The sequence below is a fragment of the Alligator sinensis genome, unplaced genomic scaffold (genome assembly GCF_000455745.1).
Source record: "Alligator sinensis unplaced genomic scaffold, ASM45574v1 scaffold173_5, whole genome shotgun sequence".
Taxonomy (NCBI): domain Eukaryota; kingdom Metazoa; phylum Chordata; order Crocodylia; family Alligatoridae; genus Alligator; species Alligator sinensis.
Window position 1 is genome coordinate 899,966 of NW_005842198.1, and position 20,714 is coordinate 920,679.

General features: G+C 41.4%; 1 protein-coding gene across 10 annotated transcripts in view; it reads left to right on the plus strand.

Annotated features, from left to right (window-relative positions):
• The window catches only part of FTO (FTO, alpha-ketoglutarate dependent dioxygenase), a 432,416-nt gene that overhangs the window by 80,228 nt on the left and 331,474 nt on the right, over positions 1–20,714 (plus strand). For all 10 annotated transcript variants that reach the window (XR_003094760.1, XM_025207543.1, XM_025207542.1 and 7 more), the window contains exon 2: positions 10,341–10,418. Coding sequence is in view for 9 of the 10 variants with exons in the window: in XM_025207543.1 (XP_025063328.1) it covers positions 10,341–10,418 (78 nt within the window). In the remaining variant the exon portion in view is untranslated. The remainder of the gene's footprint in view (positions 1–10,340; positions 10,419–20,714) is intronic.

The following is a 20,714-nucleotide window of genomic DNA, read 5'->3' on the forward strand; positions in this document are numbered from 1 at the left end:
CAGTTTTGCCAAGAGGTGATCATGGGATACCAGATCAAAGGCTTTTTTTTAAAGTCAAGATATACGACATCAATCTCTTCCGCCTTGTCCAGGTGATAGGTCACCTGGTCGTAAAAGGAAATAAGATTGGTCAGCAAGACCTTCCCGCAGCAAACCCATGCTGGCTATCCCTCAGGATGTTGCCATCGACCAGTCTGTTAAGGATGGCCTCTTTGATAATCTTTTCCAAGACCTTCCCTGTAATAGAGGTCAGGCTGATGGGCCTGTAGTTTGCCGGATCCACTTTCCTCCCTTACTTGAAGATAGGTACCACATTGGCCTTCTTCCAATCTTGGGGCACTTCACCAGAGTGCCAGGAGTTCTTGAAGATCTGCACCAGGGGCTGAGCTATGATGCTAGCCAGCTCCTTGAGTACCCTGGTGTGTATCAGGGCCAGATGACTTGAAGGTGTTCAGCCTTTCAAGGTGTTTCTTCATGAGGTCAGCATTGATGGAGGGCAAGGAATCTCCCTCACCCGGGCCTCCTTGTCCCGTAAGGGGCAGGGGCATCCAATGGGACTAGTGTAAGACCGACGCAAAGTACCCATTTAGTAGGTTGGCTTTTCCCTAGGGGTTGGTCGTCAGTTGCCCCATCTTGTTTAGCAGAGGTCCAATGTTGCCTTTGCTTTTCCTCCGACTCCCCACATATCTAAAAAGGGACCTTTTATTGTCCTTGATACTAGTAGCCAGTTGGAGTTCCGTCGCAGCCTTGGCTTTCCTAGTTCTCTCCCTGCAGGTCTGGACCAATGCAGAATATTCCTCCTTGGAGGTGGAGCCCATCCTCCATCCTTTGTAGGTCTTTCTTTTTAGGTGCAGGAGGTCCGCTAGTTCCTTGCTGAGCCAAGTGGGCTGCTGTGCCCTTTTGCTGTCTTTCCTCCAAGATGGAATAGCCTTAGCTTGTGCATCCAGGATCGCTCCCTTGAGGAGCAGCAACTCTTCCTAGTCCCTTAGGGCCTCACCAACAAGCCTCCTGAGCTTGTCAAAGTCAGCTTTCCTGAAGTCGAGGACTTCTGTATTGCTGACTGACTTGTCAGTGTTGCCTTCGGGGGCATGAGGTGGACCGCTAACCCTCAGATACGAACAGGCCAGGGGCGAAAGGGACACGGACTCAAATTGAAATGATGTAATAACTTGAAGCTTTACTTACAGTTTATGCAGGAAAACTTCATAACAGCTTTTCGTGACGTTACAGTTGCAAGCAACAACAACAGCACGGACAACGACGGTAACAGCAACAACAACAACACGTGAGCTCAGTACGTTCGAGTAGTACAGTCGAGTGATACGTTCTAGTGGGGGGGCGCCCAAGGGGGAGGATATCGAGGACGCAGGATCCTGGAAAGGATGATCAGGCCTCTCCAAACTGACGCGTGGATCCCCCGGTGCCTGCGTTCTGCCCCTTTTTATAAACTACAGAGCCAATCAAAATGTGCCCCGTGTATCTGCTGACTTTTAATCAAGAGGCTGTGACTGCCAGCCGTGCGGTCACGAACCTCATGTAGCCCCTGATTTGCTGAGTCTATTTGATCACGCGCTCATTATGACTCCCTCACACTCCGAGCATAGTTTACCCTCGTGTTTTACATTGGACTGGTGTTTGGTCATTCTCCATTTAGACATGCCCCCTTGACCAAATGCCAGATTAGATACCTTCGAGTTCTATACTTTCTTCATTTGCAGTAGGCAACTGAGTATACACGAAGGTTGAAAGTGTCATTAATCGTCGCTTAAGTGTGTTTAGGATACAACATCCAACACAAACACAAAGTAAAATACCAACTAAGGGTATTAATAACGTTAAAAGTGGAGCAATTATGCGCATGGCTAATGATGAAAGGTTCCAACCGAAACTTGAAAATAGGTCTGCGAGCCAGCCATTACTGATACCTGCTGCGGCATTAGCGCCTTTGGCTGCCTTCCGGATTAAATCAAGCTGAGACAATAAAGGAACCGTAACATTTGGGATAGATATACAGCAATATTCGGTGGACAGGCTCAGGTATTTACATACTCCCCCATTATGCACTAACATGGCATCTAAAGCCAGTCGATTTTGTAGGGTCATTCCCCTCCTTCTTTTCCATCTGCGGCGCCATCTTCGGACGGTGTCTTGGATCGTGTGGCACTCTGATCCGCGGCTGTCCTGGCCAACGTCTCCACCACGCTGCCCTGATTCGCCGCGTGTCTCAGCAGAGTTGTTACAGTGCGAAACAGAATATTAATTATTTTTCCCTTGCTCCACCTTTTTCCTGCCCATTTTGTAGCCTCCCGTCCGTCAGTTTCAAGGTTCTCACGGCTCTCATGGAGGCCTGTTAGAATCTCGTTTTCGGCACCCCCGGGATTGAGATTGGGGCACCTGAATTTATCAGGTGGAGTGTCGCAGCCGCCACCCTCCTTCAGATATTTGATGCACCTAGCATACTGTTTTGTTGGGGTGCAATCATTTTTTCCGGCGGGCTTAACGTGGTTAAGTTGTACCTCTGCGGCTGTATCGGGTGGTCGGTATATGACCGCGGGACTAGTGAGGAGACACCTCAAGGCTACCGGGGTGAGGTCGGCTACAACCCACTCTTTGAGTGGACCCCCCCGTTGTTTTCGGTCGGGCGGATAGAGACATGGCCCCCGATCCTCCCATCTGGCCGGGCCTGATGGTACGCCACGTGGGTCCATAAATCATCGGCGTTCATGGTCGGAGGTCTATAGTGGTTCCGCCATGGGCAATGCCAGACTAATTGGTCGAGGTACTCCTCGTCTTCCCTTTGCCCTGGAGATCCTGTTCGTGATGCCATGTTGCCTTGCGGGGGCGTGAGGTGGACCGCTAACCCTCAGATACGAGCAGTCCGTATCCCTTTCGTCCCCGGCCTGTTCGTATCTGAGGGTTAGCGGTCCACCTCACGCCCCTGCAAGGCAACAGTCAGCTTTACATGAGATGGTGAAGGTGATCAGCTCATGGTCACTGTCACCCAGCTTCCCTTTGATCGTTAGCTTGCTGATTAGGTCATCCCCGGTTACCAGTACCAGGTCGAGCAGCGCTTTACCTCTCGTTAGTCCATAGACTTCTTGTGTCAGATAGAGGTTGTCCACGCACGGAAGGAAGCTTTGCGACCACTCGGATTTGGCTGAGCATTCTTCCCATGGGATGTCTGGGTAGTTGAAGTCTCCCATGACTACAGTGTACTGAGAGCATGAGACCTCAGCCAATTCCCTGGCGAACTCCTGGTCAAGCTCTTGATCTTGGGTAGGAAGTCTTTAATAGACTCCCACCATTGTGACCCCTGTGTCGTGTTCCCCACGGATTTTAACTCAGAGTGTCTTCAGTTGTCCACCCTGGGCACCAATGTTGGCTTGCAGGGGCCCGTAGCTTTCCTTGACATAGAGAGCTACACCCCCACCCCTTTTGTCCACTCAATCCCTCCTGTACAGGGTATAGCTGTCTATATCTGTGGTCCAGTCATGGGTGGAGTCCCACCAGGTCTCCATTATCCCTATGACATCAGAGTTATTTGTATTTAGCAGGAGGACAAGTTCCTCCTGTTTATTCCCCAAGCTCCTGGCATTTGTGTATAGGCACACAAGTGTCCCCTTGGGGGCCCTTGCCTGGCCTACAGTTCATTCCAGGGCTGGGGCAGGGGTGGGCTCCCTTAAGTGCCTTGGCCTGCTGGCTTTGCAAGGGTTGCTCAGCAGGCCAGCAGTGGCGGTAGTCCCCCCATCCCCAGCAGGCTTAGTTTAAAGCCCGGTGGAGCAGGTCAGCCAGTCTGGCTGAGAAGAGCCTCCTCCACAGCGGAGAGAGGTGGAGGCCATCCCTTCCCAACAGCTCACTGCCTCTTTCTCCAAAGAGCGGACTGTGGTCATGGAAGCCAAAGCCTTCCCGATGACACCAACGCCTCAGTCTTTGGTTCTGTATTTTCCAAATGTTATATTCTGCCTTGGCTATGTGACTTGCTATAATCTGTGGTACTTGTATAGCTAAAAGCCAACAGATCTAAACATTTAGGAGGCAGTGTTAAGTTTGGCTACATTTTGGAAGTGCGTAGCTGACTTTTACATGCATATGTGATGTTGCTCCAGGTCCAAAGAGATGACTTGCTGTAGTGAAATTGGCATTTTCCCTTAGCAGCCTCCTACATATGTGAAAAAAGCAAGGAAGGAGAATGCCCCAAGGCTATTTTAAGAGGCAAATCCTGCTTGCATTGACATCAGTGAAACTTATTTGTGTGACCAAATGTCTTTTCTTTGCTGAATGATACATGCATCATGCTATGCTAGAAAATTCAACTTGTGCTTCTTTACATTTTCAATACTGTTTTATGATTTTTAAAATCTATATGATAACGCATGTCTAACTATGATCTACCACATTGATTCATACCAGGATGTTGGTCTGAAACTTCTGGCTTTTCTTTATGGTTGTGTTTGAAACAATTTCCCTTCTTGCAATTTAAAACTTGTTCTTCTTCCTGTTCCCTGTAGCCACATAAAATAGCTTACCACAATCCTCTTTCTAACCATTCGTCAGCTATTTGAAGACTGTTATCAAATCCCCCTCAGTTGTCTTTTATCCAGACTGTGTAAAACCCAGTTCTTCCAATCTTTTCTCATAAGTCATGTTTCCTAGACCTCAAACTATTTTTGTTGCTCTCAAATCGACTCTTTTCAGTTTGTCCACATTTGTTTTGAAGTGTAGAGTCCAAAACTAGGCATACTACTCCAGGTGAGGGGCCTTACCAAAGCAGAATAGTGTGGATGGCTTCTCTGGACTTGCAAGCAATGCTTCCATTGCTATAGCTCAATATGCTATTGCCTGTTTTTTTTTTTTCCCCCCCAACAAGAGCACATGTTTGATTTATATTCAATGTGTGGTCCACTATCACCTTCAGGTCCTTTTCCTGTACTGCAGCCTACATAGTTGTTTCCTAGTACCTCCTTTTTGCATGAGATGGTTCTGTCCGAGGTGCAGGCCTTTGCACTTCATATGAATTTAATTTGATTAGTTTTAGTTACACAATTTATCCAGTATATCTGTGTCATCCTAATTCTGAATCCTAATCCAACTCTCCAGAATATCTGCAACTCCATCCAACTTGGTGTCATCTGTAAATTTGCTTAGTGTTTACTACTATTCTTCAAATCATTAATGAACACAGTAAATAGTACTGAATGCAAGGCCTCTAGGGAACTCCACTTAATGTTTCTTGCCAATTAGATACTAAGCCATTGATGACTATTTATTGAACATGATGATCCAACCACTGATGTATCTATTTTACACTTGTTTCATCTAGACTGTATTTCCTTAGCTTACTAATAGGAATGTTGTAGGAGACTGTGCCCAAAAGCCTTGCTATGATCAAGGTATATCATCCATTTCTCATCAACAAAGCCTGTTATTCTGTTGTAGAAGTAAATTAAGTTGGTAAGCTTGCTCTTAATGTTGGCTGTTCCTGATCATCTAATTTTCTTCTACCTGCTTATACATAGATTCCTTGGTGACCTGCTCCATAATCTTCCCAGTTATCAGCATTAGACTGACCATTCCATAATTCCCCAGCTCCTCCTCCTTCTATTTCTTGAAGAATAGCATTATTCTTTAAGTGCTATCTCTTTCTTCAACTATTTGGCGTAGAAACAGCAAACCATCTGTAGTGTATTGTGGCACATGATTTCAAACGATGCACTTGCTGCCCTTCTATTATACCTCCAGTTCTGTAACAGGTAGGGAATTATTCTGTACCACTTACTGTCCCTGACAACAGAAGCGTTGCTTGCAAGTCCAGAGAAGCCATCCACACTATTCTGCTTTGGTAAGGCCCCTCACCTGGAGTAGTGTGCCTAGTTTTGGACTCTATACTTCAAAGCAAATGTGGACAAACTGAAAAGAGTCAATTTGAGAGCAACAAAAATAGTTTGAGGTCTAGGAAACATGACCACAAATGCTCATGTATTGATAGAGAAGGTTTTTGTGTGTTATCATGGCACTTAATTTTATTAATGGCTACCTCACCAACGTGTCACTAGTAAATGGATATACATGAAGAAATTGCATGTAGGAAGCTGTATGGAAAAACAAGCTTGTATCATTCCAACTAAAGATGGCTTGTTTCACTGATGAGAGGAGGTTCCTTCTCATCACTAGGGTCACCCACTACAGGACAACAGCAGTTTGTAATTCAAGCGGACAAAACTGGGTAATTCCAAATTTTAGAACTGGAATGAGAAAGTAAATGTTCCTGGCATTTAGTCCAGTACTGAGACCTACACCTTTTTCCCTTAATAATATGGTAGTGTAAAAGTGATGATGTAGTCATGATGGTCCAGAAATTATGTTAGAGGCCAGGATTTCTCAGGGTGATGAGTTTTATTGGACCAACTGTGTATTTGGGATAGAGTTAGAAAAGTTTGGAATGCAAGACATTCTTTTTCAGGACTATGCTGTGCTTGGCTTGTTCTCATCAGTCCTGAAGAATGTCTTGCATTCTAAACTTGTCTAACTCTATCCTAGCTATACAGTTGGTCCAATAAAAGTGATTACCCTGAGACATCATTGCCTTTTTCCTTAATAATACGTTGTAAAATTCCCAGCAGCCCATGAACTAATGCATAGTTAGAGATCTACTCTTATCTCTGCAGCTGCTAGTTCAGTGCATGTAAATTTCCAGAACTGTGCATGTGAATGTTGATGTGACAATAATGGTGCATATAAGCAGGAAATGATCCACATTTCTGTAAGAAAGCCAGTTTGAATGAACATAGCAATTGTATTGGAAAATAGATATTAATGTCATTTTTATGCGGTCCTATTAATTACAAACATTTTTAAAACATAAGAAAAAGTGTCTCTTTAAACCACTTAGCCATATGTGATATAACTTTCAAATAAAGACAATTTTTTGTAAGATATTTATGCCCTTAACTGTACCTGTTGAGGTGACTATAAATACAACACACATGTAACAGTCCTTAGATTACATCTAGCTAGTATAGCTAGGTCTTTTGATTTTTCCCTTTTTTATTTTTTGGAGGAATTTGTGAGTAGCTTGATGTATTTGACATGCGTGTGACAGCTTCTTGTATATGAGAAGAGCAGTGTGTTATACCACCCAGCTGTGTGTATTTGTCTGTACATCAAACTGAGGAGCAGCACTTAGCCAGATCTGACAATCAAATGTGAGCTAGTACTACCTACACTCAAGAGTGCATTTTAATGTTGTGTGCTTTGCCAGCAGGCTGGCATTTGACAAAGAAATTGTCAGGGATTTTTTTCTCCTTCTTTCTTTCATTTGCTAGCCTGTGTTTTGAAAGATATATTTTTTTCAATTTAAGATTCGTTTATTTTATATACAGACAAGAAATTAATTATACATTTGTTTTAAAATGAGCAAAGGCAGCCTAGTGTTTTAATTAATTGTGGTGAAATAAAAATGCTAACATAACTTGCCTCTTTTCTTTTTTTGGTAATATAAAAGAATTGCTGTTTGGGAATATGCAGCGCACTAACATGCTGTTGTCTGCCAACTTAATCTAAAGTTACATTTTGCTTGGTTTCACCAATGGCTCAATGTCAATTTATAATGTGTCCCCAAAGAAAACTATAGACTCTGAGAGATCAGAGTACACTTCTACTTTGTAAATTTCAATGCTGTTCTTGTCAGTCTAGTTAAGATCAGCAAGGGAGGTTTGTGAGTGGTGATGTATTAGTTCATGCTACCTGCTTTTTGGATATGATTGACTGACTGACCTCATAACTATAATACTTCAGCATCCTACTTTTCTTTTGAAATTTAAGAATATACTTATTTCCCTACTTTTGAAACCTCAGGATGCTGTATCCTGTAGTAATAGATGTGGGTTCCTAATACTTCTGTTTGTCTTGTCTATTATAAGCCCAGGGTTTGGTCTGTGTATTATTTAAATTCTTTTCAGGACACAAAGACAAGGAGGAAGAAAGATTTATTTAGGATATCACACTGAACATGGAAACTTGGAGTTTATTAAAAAAAATAAACGAGGTGTATCTGGATATTAGTAAAATTCACTAGATAATGTGGCCTTTTAGCACGTAAAATAGCTTAATAGGGAGGTGCTGAAAATATGAACTGGGCTGTTTATGATTCAGACTTGACAAAGTACTGTACAGATGTAAGGAATAACTTAGTATTAGCAAGCAGGTGCGCTAGATGATAAAATATTTAGTAGGTCTTTTTCCCATTCATACTTCTTCTGATTTTATGAATTCACTACTAACTTTGATTTTTCTTTTTTTTTTTTCCTTTGGAGATTATTTCAGTGGGGGTTTTAGTCACAACTTTAACATAATGCTATGTCAAATGTGGAACATAAACATAGGCAGACAAGGTTCCTTGGGTGAATTTGGTATCTTTTATTAGACCAAACCTTGGGTGAATTTGATATCTTTTATTAGACCAACACGGCTACAACCTACACCCCTGGAACAAACATATTTACTCTTCACACACAAATATTGTGATTCTGAAAAAAAATTCTTAAATCCTCTTCATGTTTACAAGTTGGAAAACATATAAAAGAAAAGCTTACTTAAAAGTATATATGCATGATTAATCTTCTTGATATACAGCTAACATCTATTCTAATTTTTCCCCCTAAATTACCTCTAATTACCATTTTTATTAGTTGGTTGTTAATAACTAAGGATATGGAGAGTACCATAGAAGACACAGTCACTTAAGTAAAACAAGGTACAGATAAGATGAGTTGTCCTGGAAAAGTCAAAGGAAGTATTTATCTAGAATGTAAAACAGAATATTGCACACCCATATTTCTCCTGTTTAGGTGGAGGTATATTTGAGCAACTTGATTGAATGGGTCCATCTCTGTTACGGTTTGTGAATTATAGCTTTGGAAGCCCTGTGGCTAGTCCTTCTCTCTAATGAGCTAAGGCAGTAGTTTTCAGACTGTGTTTCATGGAGCCCTGGGGCTACATGATAGGTCATAAGGGGTTCTGCAAAAAGATTGGGGGTAATGGCACTGTGGCCTGGGAGGAGATGCACTGCCACTGCCAACCTGGGTTGCCTGGTGTGTCAGTCAGTGATACAAAGGTGTTCTATGACTTTAGGAAGTTTGAAAACCAGTGGTTTAAGGCAAGGGTACCCAACTCATCCAGCCCCATGGATGAGTGGTGTGGGGTCAGGCTGGATCTGGAGCACAGGGCCTGTCTGCAGGCTAGATACAAAATATGGAGCCATGTCATCTGTCTTGCAGGGCTGGAAATAATCCAGGTTAATTGGTGCAGCTCTCAGAGCTGTGACAGCCTCTGCTTCTCCTTTCTGGCCCCATAGGCTAGAGGGCATGACTCTATGCTCTGGATCGAACCCCTGGATCTAGAGGTCTTGGAATTTGGCAGCAAGACAAGGGGCTGCAGTGTGACAGCTCTCAGGCTGCAGCATTTATCTTGGCCACCCCTTGTCTAAGGCTTTACTGCCATAAACATTGCACAGTAGGCATCGACTTTCTATTTTAATAAGGTAGGCATGGAAGAAAATTGGAAATTAAAACCTAGTTTTTCTGGGTTTTTTTTACAATAATGGGAATGTTACTAGAATACAACCAGAGCATTCTCGGCTTTCTCACAAAGATATTAGTTCTACCAAAGAAGTTTTTCCAACCAAATACAAACAAAAATAGTAAAAGATGACAGTTAAAAATAAGCCCTCCTTTTCACAGCCAATTCCTGGATAAATGACTGTTACCCATCAGCCACAGTTGTAGCTGTTTGTTTCAGAAGGCTGAAGCCTGGTCTGTGCGTGGTCAGGCTGGAAGGTTGGATTGATGATGAGGTACAGAGAGTGTTTCCTCTTCCCTTTTGATTTCAGAAGCCAGAGACTATATTGAACATATAGGCTGATGTCTACTTCAGCACTGTCTAGAGCGCAGCTGGATGACACTGGATTCATGAGATACAAAAGTTGAAGCATAAGATAAAGAAAAAAATAAAAATGAGATCAGGTGTAAGCCAGGTAGAGGTCTTCCAGATCTTGAACATCAGTAGATGTTTCCTGGTGTGGTAGGGAGTGTATTCTAAGGGAGAATGAAGGGAAATATAATTTAATATTCTGAAACTGCTGACTAAAAATCTGTTGGCAAAACCCCACTGAGGTAAATTTATATCCACTTGCTCCTGCTTATTTGATAATATTTTCAATTTGTGTCTAGAGAGAGATAACTAGTATTCTTCTTAATACAGTTGTTTTACTATGTAAATATTGTTTGCTTCCTTGGCCTAATTTTTGTTATAATATATGGTTTGTTTGTTTTTTAAAAAAACAGAAACAAAAGCTTCTTGAAGAAATTGGAGAAAGCTGGCTTCCATATCTGACTCCTAGAGATGCTGAATTCTATCAACTGGTAACATATCTTATTTTAAATTTTATTTGTAGTAAGATTAAGTGATCATATTTGTAGTAAAGATTATTTTGATCAAATAGCAAATGAATCTTTGTTTACTGGAAGCCATTAAAGTTGATAAGTCCAACATGTCACTCTTTCTAACTCTTTTCTGATGATTAACAAGGATCAGGTTCTTTATCTGAAGTGGTCACAGAGTTATGCTTTACTGAAGACCCTCCATGCTGATTCAAAATCTTTGGTATGGAATTCTGTTGCAGTAGAGTTTGGCTATTGATATCAACAGGGGAAGGATTTCAGTCTTGATCTTTAGTTCATGCCTTTAAAGGTGACTTTAAAAATCTCAGTTTATTTAAAAAAAAAAAAATCAAGTAGAAAACAGGTATGTAGTTTTTGAGTTTTTCTATAAATTGAAGTTAAGACTTATATCTGATTGAAATTAAGAAAATGTTGTGGGGAGTCACTCTTTCAAAGTCGTCATGATTTTTATTCTCTAGAAAATATGTTCTATAGCAGTCGTTCTTAACTTCTTTATATTTAATACACTTCTCCATAACTTTTCTGAAATTAGCGGCGCCCTGGTTGAGATCTGCTGTTCTACAGACTGAATCTGGATCACAGGAAGAAAGTTTTAACAGTATTGGAATATGTGGCTCAGTTCTACTCTCAAACACTATACAATCTTTAAAAACTAGCAGAGAATATGGGCTATGAAAGCTAGAAAGCATGAAACCTAAAGAAAGTAAAAACAGGTCTAATGGTCACATAACTAAACCAAAATTATATAGAAAAGTATCTTTAAAGAACTAAAAGAATACTCTGTCTACCTTGGATGCATCTCAGGTCAAACAGAAAACACATGCAAAGAACTGTAAGTTCAGTCAGAATGATTTGGAACACATGCAGCAAGATGAAAAACAGAACAAGGAATCTCTTACTTAGTCTGAGCAGCTACAGCAAAAGTTCCTACATTACAACCATGTCAACTTGCTTGTATTGACATATGGCTCAAAGATGTATAAAGTAGCATAAAAAATAGATCTGATCCTCTGCTGCAGGAAGGGAAGATCTTTTTCGTAAGAACCCAAGGGCAAAAATAATTTTAAAACACCCGCATGCCATATAATAAACAGTAATGATGGTTGTGGGGCCCATTCTCTGGACTTGGTCTTGGAAATGTAGATTTAATTCCTGGTTCTGCTATAGAGTTACTGTGTGACTATTGGGCTAGTCATTTATTCTCACTGTGCCTTATTTTCATCTACAGTATAAGGATGACAATATTCCTTTTCTCCTTTCCTGTGTCTGTTTCATGTAATCAGATTGTATGTTCTTTGGGGCAGGGAATGTCTTTTTATGTATTTGTACAGTGTCTAGCACATTAGGACATACATCTTGACTGTGACCTCTACTGTAATACAAACAATAGTAAGAAACTACATGGTGGGAAAACTTGATGCTAATGCAGAAAAATGACTCTAATATTAGGCAAGTGATTTCATAGTCATAGGAAGTTAGGGTTGGAAGGGACTTCAGAAGGTTATTTAGTCCAGCTCCCTGCTCAAAGCGGGACCATCCCCAACTAGATCATCCCAGCCAAAGCTTTGTATAGCCAGGTTTTGAAAACCTCCAAGGATGGAACTTCCACCACCTCTCTGGGTAACCTGTTCCAGTGTTTTATTTGCCTCCTTAGGGTGAAGGTTTTCCTCCCAGACAAACATAAAACAGGTGAACCTACTTCCTTTGCAGAATTGAAGAAAAGTTCAGTGGAAGTTCTCCCCTGTATTAGGGTCTGAACAGATCCCACACCTATCCCTTTCCTCCATGATTCTGCAGCCCCAAAGAGCTGATGGGGAATGAGAGTGTCTCTGGATACTCTCTCAGGATACACAAAGTTAAAATATTCCTTTGTTAGCATAGAAGGGCAATGGGAGCAAGGTATGCAATCAAATCAGACCTCTCAAATTGAAGTAATTAGTATTATTAAATGGATCAACAATCTTGCATAAAGTCTGCTGAAGTTAATGGAAAGACATCTATTGACTTCAGTGGGTCTTGGATCAAGCACTAAATGACCATGGCAGAACTTATTACCAAGAAGTGAGATAAAAGGTTAACTGTTACAGTCTTTGAAGGATTTATGTTGACTCAGTTTGTATATTCAGAAATGTTACCTTCTAAATAGAGTGTGTGTGTGTGTGTGTGTGTGTGTACACACATTTGCAAACACACATGGTAATAAATAGTTTTTATTATCTTTTAAAGCACTTTTTAAATTAAAATTCATTCTGTGTGGTTGTGAAATGTTACTTGCAGCTGTGGCTGTTACGTATGTCCACTCTTGCCACTGATAGTATTGTTTCCATGGTACCTAAATGTGCATTAGATGGGGGGAGAAAAGGATGATAGTATAAAGAAAAAAAATTAACAAAATAAAGCAAAATGCATGATGATTTGGTGGTGGTTAGTTTTTATGGTGTTTCTTGTTTGGAAGGACCTCCCTCTTCATTTAAGAATCCATCACATCCAATCACTGTGCTTTGAACATGTTGGAAGAGTTAGGTTGGCTATAATTCTGAAGCTACTGTAGATGTCTAGGCATGGAGAGAGAGACTGAACACAAGTCTGAAATCCACACTTGAGGAAAACTCCTTTTAAACTCCCTTTTCTTTTCAATGGGTATCTTGCCTGATATACACTTTCAGATTGGGAATCACAGACCACACCCCAAATCAGTGTAACATCCCTTTTAGAACTCAACAGTGAGCAGCATTCGAGGAAAATCCCAGGAAAAAAAACCCCATGGTAACAAATCAGAGTGCTTCACAAATGTCTTAAATGCAATCCAGGTTCTACTGATGTAGGATGTATCAGTTTGCTTATCTCCTTGGATTACAGCTCTACTCTGCCACTTGAGTGATGGGGTTATCTTCTCTTCTGAAAACAGTTTATGATTTGGACTCCAAAACAAGGCTATGTTTTAAATATCCGTTTGTATTGTACATATGAAAAATTAAGCTTGGAATGTTTCATGTTCATTCCTGAAGGTTCCAATCACATAACTACTTTTATCTGAGTGAATAGTGAACTGACCTTTAATACCTGCTGTCAGACTTACAGCATACAGTACATGATTTTTTCCAACCAACAAGGTGTCCAATGTGAATTCACTGTTTACCCTGTCTTCTGATCCCTTAATACTTTCCTTGTGTAGGACATAGCACGATGAGTGGCTAGAGATTTAAAGACAATCACACTATTTTCAGATGATACATTTAAAATATGTTTCTACTTCCTAATATCTGTTGAGAGATCCTTTTTTAGGGTAGAACCCAAAAGACACTATATAAGATATATTGATAAAATAGTTCTTAAGTGTGTAATCTGAGCGCACAACCCAAGGTTAACATGCCTCTGATTTGGCTTGCTTTGAAATGTGGAACACATGACCTCTCACTTTTAGTGGGAAAGTGTAATATTATTGCCTTTGTACATTCCTTACAGGATTCCTTAGATATATAGTTGCAGGCATTTAGTTGCTTTTCATTCCCTCCTCTCTGTTTGTTGTATATCTTTGCTTGAAATGTAGGAATTTATATAACAGCTTCAGTAAATTGTTTTTTTAAAAACATTTTAAGATGATTAAAAAATAAAAGTTGCCTGTAACACATATTTGTTTATTGATTATTATAAAGCCTGGCCTTTATAATATAATATACTTATAAATCCTTGGATAACTTATGCAAAGTTTTGCGTAAGTTTTGCATATTGCTGTTATGCTATGCAGAAGTATTAAAGCACTCATTTCTTTTTCAAAAATTAATTATACACAGAAGTCCAAGTCCTGCACAAAATTATCAAACCATTCAAGAAGACCCCCTTCATGGTGTAGCAAGAAGCTATAGATTCTGTGACATTATTAAACAATTTATTTCCATGAAATGCCCTGCCTTTTTCATATTTCAAACACACAACACCGTGCTTGTGATTACAAATATATACTGATGTAAAATTCCACAGTGATTGTTTGCATTATTACTTTTATTGATGGATGATTTTTCACTGTGACTGTCAGGCAGCTTGACCCTTTAGCCACTCTCAATGGTGGCCGTGTGTCATGACTGAAAACATCCTTTACTACAAATACCAGGAATCGGGGGAGTTTTAGTGGCCCATCTCCTCAGTTTCTTAGGTCTTGGCAGCTCAGGTTAGCTCACCAGTTCACCTTACTAGTTCCTTCAGATTTTCAGTTACTAACTCTCAGTCCCAAGCTTAATATCTCTGTTTCTTGGCTTCATGAAATCGTGCAGAGAGTATGCAGTATTATCCAATACTGCTCCTTTTGTGGGAAAATTTGGGGAGCATGAAGCAGGTAGAGGCAGGTCCCACAAGGCAGTGAGGCAGAAAGCAATATATTTGGCATCTGGTTGCAACACATTGCCCGGCCAGAGTAAAAAAATGTTTAATGTTACTATCTCTGATGAACCAAAGTCTGAGAATCACAGAGTCCCTGGACTCCTGACTGAGATGAATGGGGTTTCACACATTTTTCAAATATTGCTTTAGGCATATTTCTCAGATTTGCTTTGTGTGTTAAAGATGTCATTTCTTTCTAACCAAAGTTGAGGTTTTGCTTATTCCATGGCTGCAGAATTTATGGGGCCCAGTTTACAGATACAGGGCCTCGTTTTTAAGCTTTGGACATCTTAGTTTAATCACTTAAGAGACTCTTATTTTCAGGGATGCTGAGCATCCTTCATTCCAATTAAAGTTGGATTTTTTTGGAAGATTGTTCTTTAGAATAATGTTCTGAATCCCTTAGTATACAAGGCATTTATTGGCATAAGGATGTCATAGTTTATTGATCAGTTGCATTTTATGTTATGCACTTCATATTTTTCCTAACCTTGAACCTTTCCACTTCAGTTTTTTAAATAAAAACACGTGATGTACAAAGTCTTATTTCTGTTATTTTAAGCAGGTTTATAGCTTATGTCTTTATGATTAGGTACTGATAGTTCAGACTGGAAAAGTTGGCTTGTTACTTGGGGAATTGGAACTTACGGTCAAGCCAAAAAAATAGAAGTATGCTAGATTCACTTGCTTGATTTTCCCCTTGGTGGAAGGGAGCAACTAAGGCCTTGCAGGGTAATCTGAGTGTCACATACTGAAGTCACTTGTTACAATAAGAAACATCAAAGTGCAAATGTAGGCTGTAGACCATGATTAAGTCCATAATTTGGAGGAGAAAATAAAAAGCAAAGGGAACAACACACGGTGTAAGCATAGAGAAAGCAACTTTTCAGCAGTGGTGAGTTGAATCAATAAAGTTCTGTCATAGGGCAGACCAGTGTTTCCAATCCAGTTGTTGCCAAATACCACTGGTGATTCCCCTTGCTGCCACAATCCCGGCTCCCCAGGCCAGATGAACTTGTTTGGCAGACCAGAGCTGGCCAGTGGACTAAAATTTGCTGACACCCGACATGGAACAAAGATGAACAAGCACCAGCCATTATAGTTTTCCATTGATCAGTTTATACATGAGAAATTCAGACTATTTATGATAGAGGTGCACCGATCTATCAGTCCATATCAGATTGGCACTGATGAAAGGAAAATTAACATTATCGGCAATCAGCATTTTTTGGCCAGGGTAGCCGATAATGTCACTGATAAATGTTGTGTGCATGCATGCAGCTGCAGCATGTACGTGGCCAGGAATGCAGCCAGGCAGCTTGGAGAGCAGCATCTGGTCAGTAAGTCTACATCATGGTGTATGCTCTGACCTCTTGGCACCACTGGGCAGAAGCAACCCTGACCGCCAGACTCCGTATGATAGCCTGGGAGATGGAGTTTTTCCCCACAGATACTGGGCGAGCTGTGCTTGGGCCCAGCCTCTGGTGGTGGGCAGTGGCCAGCAACCAGGACTGTATATCTCGGGCAGTGTGGGGGATGCTGGGCAGAAGCAGCCTAGCCCACCTGCCCAGCATCATGCAGCACCAGCAGAGGCTGGGGCCCAAGTGTGGCTTATCTAGGGCCTGCCATGTGAGGCTTTAGCATTATTAGTTTTTTTCCCTTGAGTTTGTTTTTGTTATTTCAGCAGAGTAAAGATAAAAATTGCTCTGATACTTAGTTTGTAGTGGGATTCGCAAGCTTTTTCATACTGTGGACCAGCTGCTTCGAGGCTTTTCTTATTTTCCAAATCCTATTCTATTTCAGTCGTATGCCATGCTGGTAACAGGAATAGCAGTGGCAAAATCCATTTTTTCTCTCAGATGTTGGGGAAAACATGAGGTGATGTGTTCCTTTTATTGTTACTGTATAGCTGAACAACTTAAATTTAAAAAATTGGATTAGTGAAGTAGGTTGAGCTCAGTATTATGATAGAGATATTGTGAAAGTTAAAGTTTGTAAGGATAGTCCAAGGATACCTCTCTTTTTCTTTTTTCTTTTTCCTTTTTTGCTTAAATGAAAAAAAAACCAAACTTTCTTTAAGGGGCAGTGTTTTGTTTTCAGCCTTTTAAAACCTATGTGTTGCCTAAGATACATTTATAGTCTGATTAGTTTCATAATAAAGAATGACATGTTGATCTATAACTCCTCAATCAAGAAAGGGGAAAAATCAAAATGGAGTTAGTCCATTTTACCAGTGGTCTGCATAATTCTTAACTTGTTGAACTGACAGTCTTTAATATTTAATTCCTCTGTTTTACTTTCTTGTGGTAAACATTGGAATTAATTGGCGGCAGCTTCATAATAGTTTAATCATTATGTATCAGGAGAATGATAGTAATGAAAATGTGATTATGATTTTGTATCTGCTTGGATTCAGTATTAGCTTCCAGTACTGGTGCAGTGCCAAGAGTACAAGTAACTACTGTGGACTAGAAAAAATCACCATCTGGCATTTTAGGACAGTGTTTTATAGGCAACCATCAATCCTCGGGATCATGGTGTGTGCATAAGAGGTCCATGACCATCACACAAAAACTCTTGACGTGTACACCTAGGCAAGAGTATGGAGGAGTGGAGGCTGCCCAAGACCTACCATCCCCCTTTAGACGACTGAGACAGAATCTAAAGGGCAGACCAAGTCCAGATGTTTAGTACCTTGATGGTTGTAGCTTCTACGAGAGAGCAACAGATAAGAACTGCTGCTGCCTGCCTAACACTTCAGCAGGGGTGCGTTTGTCAGAATGACGTCTCTTAGCCTTTCTTCAACCAAGGAGTGTAGTTTTACCCACAAGACAGTGTAGTTTTTCATTAATTTATATAATCCAGAAATGTGTTAAAAATAACAGACTAATCTAGTCAGTCTTCCCATTTTTGTAGTGAATGTCAGTTTCTGAGAGAGGGATTCAAACTCATGAAATGTAGGAAAAGAGCTGGATTCAAGAAGAGGTCAGAAAAATGGAGTGCTGAAGGCAGGTGGATGAAAACTATATGTCAAAAGATATCAGAAGTCAGAAATTGTAAGGTGTAGTAAGGTCTGTGTTCACAGGGCAGCCATGATGCCCCCTAGTGGCCGTGCAGCCCCTGCCTGGCTCCAGCTCGACTGCAGCCCTTCTATTGGATCTCACCTGCCATGCCTTGATTTTAATAAAGGTTATAAAAGGAAGGCTGCCTGGGGGCTCTACACGAGTCTGAGTCAGTCCTCACTGGGCTCTCCATGAGTCCCCTCAATAATAGTCCTGCGCCCCCAGACCAGCAGGCCTTCTCAGCCTGCCTGTGCCCCTGCGGGCACTGATTGCCTTATGGGCTCCTTGCATGGCTCCTTAACCTCTCTCGTACTACTCCCCAAGCCTTGTGGATGTTACCATCTGATGTTTGGCCCTTTTGAGCACGGTCCCTGGTGCACTCTGTCTGCTGGGCACCTGGGACCTTACACTCATGCCCAATCTGGGCTCGACAGCTGCTTAGGCCTTGAACCTGCTCCTGGCAGGGCTCAAGGCTATTGCATGCTCCAGGGCACTAATGGGACCTCTGTAACTGCCCCTTATAGTCCCAACCGAAACCACTGGTACAAAACTGTAACTCAAACCATAAGCCCCTGGGCTACAACATGAACACCACAAGGGGAAAAAGCCCTCTACCCCTTATACCGGCATACCTCCCCGCCTGGGCTTCTGTATGCTCCCCGGGCCTTCCTATTCTTGTAGGCAGCAAAGCAGGCAGTCAAGCATCCCTGGGTGGCGTTCTCCTGGACAGGAGCTCCTTCCCCTACAGCTGCCAGGGAGAGAACCCCCCGACTGGCTCAGAGCCAGCCTGAGCTCTCCTCTGGTCATGTGCCTCATCAGCTCCCTGCACCACCTGGAAGCAGCCTCACAGGCTGCTAGCTCCCTTAAAGGAGGAGGCACATCCAGTGCGCTGCTACATAAGGTCAGAAGGACCATTGTGATCATCCAAACTTACTTTTTGCATTACACAGGTCACTGAACTTCACTAAGTTAGTTCTTATTTGAACTAAAGCATGTCTTTTAGAAAAACATCAGGTTTTGACTCTTCATGGCAGGCCCTCAGCTATTTGAAGATTGCTGTCATATCCCCTTTTAATTACCTTTTCCACAAGGTGAATATTCCTATTTATTTCAGCCTCTTCTCAGAGGACCTTCCAAGCCTTTTATTATGTTTTGTCCAACCCTGAGCCTGCTCTTATTTCACTTTCTTTTTATAATATGGAGTCCAAAACTGGACACACTACTCTAAGTGAGGCCTAATTAGTGTCAAGTAAAGAGTCACTATCACCTCTTGTGTTAGAGTCTGCTGGGTTATCTGGTCCTTGCCGTTGTCTTTACCTTTTCCATGCCCGTTCAACTGCAGAGTGCTTGAAAGTGGTTACTGATTTCAGTCTGTTCTTCCTGAACTCTAGGAACCCTCCTTCTTCTTGTAGTCATATTCTACTATTTCTCTTTTCTTAGGCCTCTCCTGTACCAGCTTCTCATGACTCCTATCCAAGTAGTCTTCATTTTTTCTGATTATACAGTTTTGATACCTATGCTTCTAACGCTTTAATCTTCCTCCAAAATCGACACCAGCTTACACTTCATGCAGATGAAATAGGTCTTAACAATGCAGGAACACAAACATGTTGTATCCCCTGCAATTAACAACTGCTGATCTAGTCTCCATTTATACCTCCTACCTCCAGCTGGTGAACATGCAGAGGACCTAGGTTATAGAAAACAAAACAAAGAAAGCAAAATACCAATCTCATCCTTTATCCCTGTGTGCACGCACAACCACCTGCACATACTGATTCCTCTCCCTGGTTTCCACCTCAGAAAAGCTCCCTCTGTTTGTTGCTCCTTCCATTAGCAAGGGACTATCTTTGTTGTTCCAATAGCTAAACATCCTCCCTGTTTAAAAAATAAGCTAACAGATAAATTGAAACTTGCAGTCTGAATTTGCCTGGCCGTTTCCAGCCATTGGATCTTGTTTAAACAGTTCTGTGCTAGACTAAGTACATATTCAGCTGATTATTTACCCTCCCATCTTTTTCAGAGTCCCTCCCAAAGAGTAGAGGGCCCCTTCCTATAAGAATGGCTTGCTTGCTTTGATTCTTCAAGATCTTGGTTTCCATTTCAATTGAATTCCATTTAATTTAATTTCATTTAGTTTAAAACTAATGAGGTTTTTTTGAGGTTTTTTTTATCACATAGCATGTAATTAAAGTGAGGAACTCATTGCCACCAGATGCTGTGGAAACTGACAGTTTAACCAGATTCAAAAAGGTATTGGACAAATTCTTGTAGGAAAAGGTCATCAGTAGCTGTTGAGGATGGGAGTTGGGGATACAGCCTCTGAATCGGAATTTCCTAGACCTTAAATGCTAGAGGCTACAAGCAAGAGAGGAACAGTGGAAATAACCCTGGTCATACCCTGGTTCACTCTCCCTTTTAGCATCCACCCCTGCCAGTGTGTAACACAGGATCCTGGGCAAGATGGACCTATGGTCTGACCCAGCAAATGGCAATTCTTATGTTCTTATTTGGCTGTATTTAAATATCTATGATTTAATTTATTTCAGTTCTTCAAGCCATCTAGATAATTTTGCATACGTTATCTGTGTCCAAACTGCATCAATAATGACTTTCTTTATTCTTTCAGCTCATGGATTAAAGTTTGGGCTGTCAGTTAATTGTTGTTAATGTGCGCATTTAATGCATTAATTGGTTCTTGCATTACATTTTTTTAACACATTAATCATGCACATGGTTTTGGAGCCCTCATCCGGGCTCCATTCTGCTGCTGCCTCTGGGTTGCCCAGTGGGGCAGCGGTGGAAGTGCAGAGGAGCC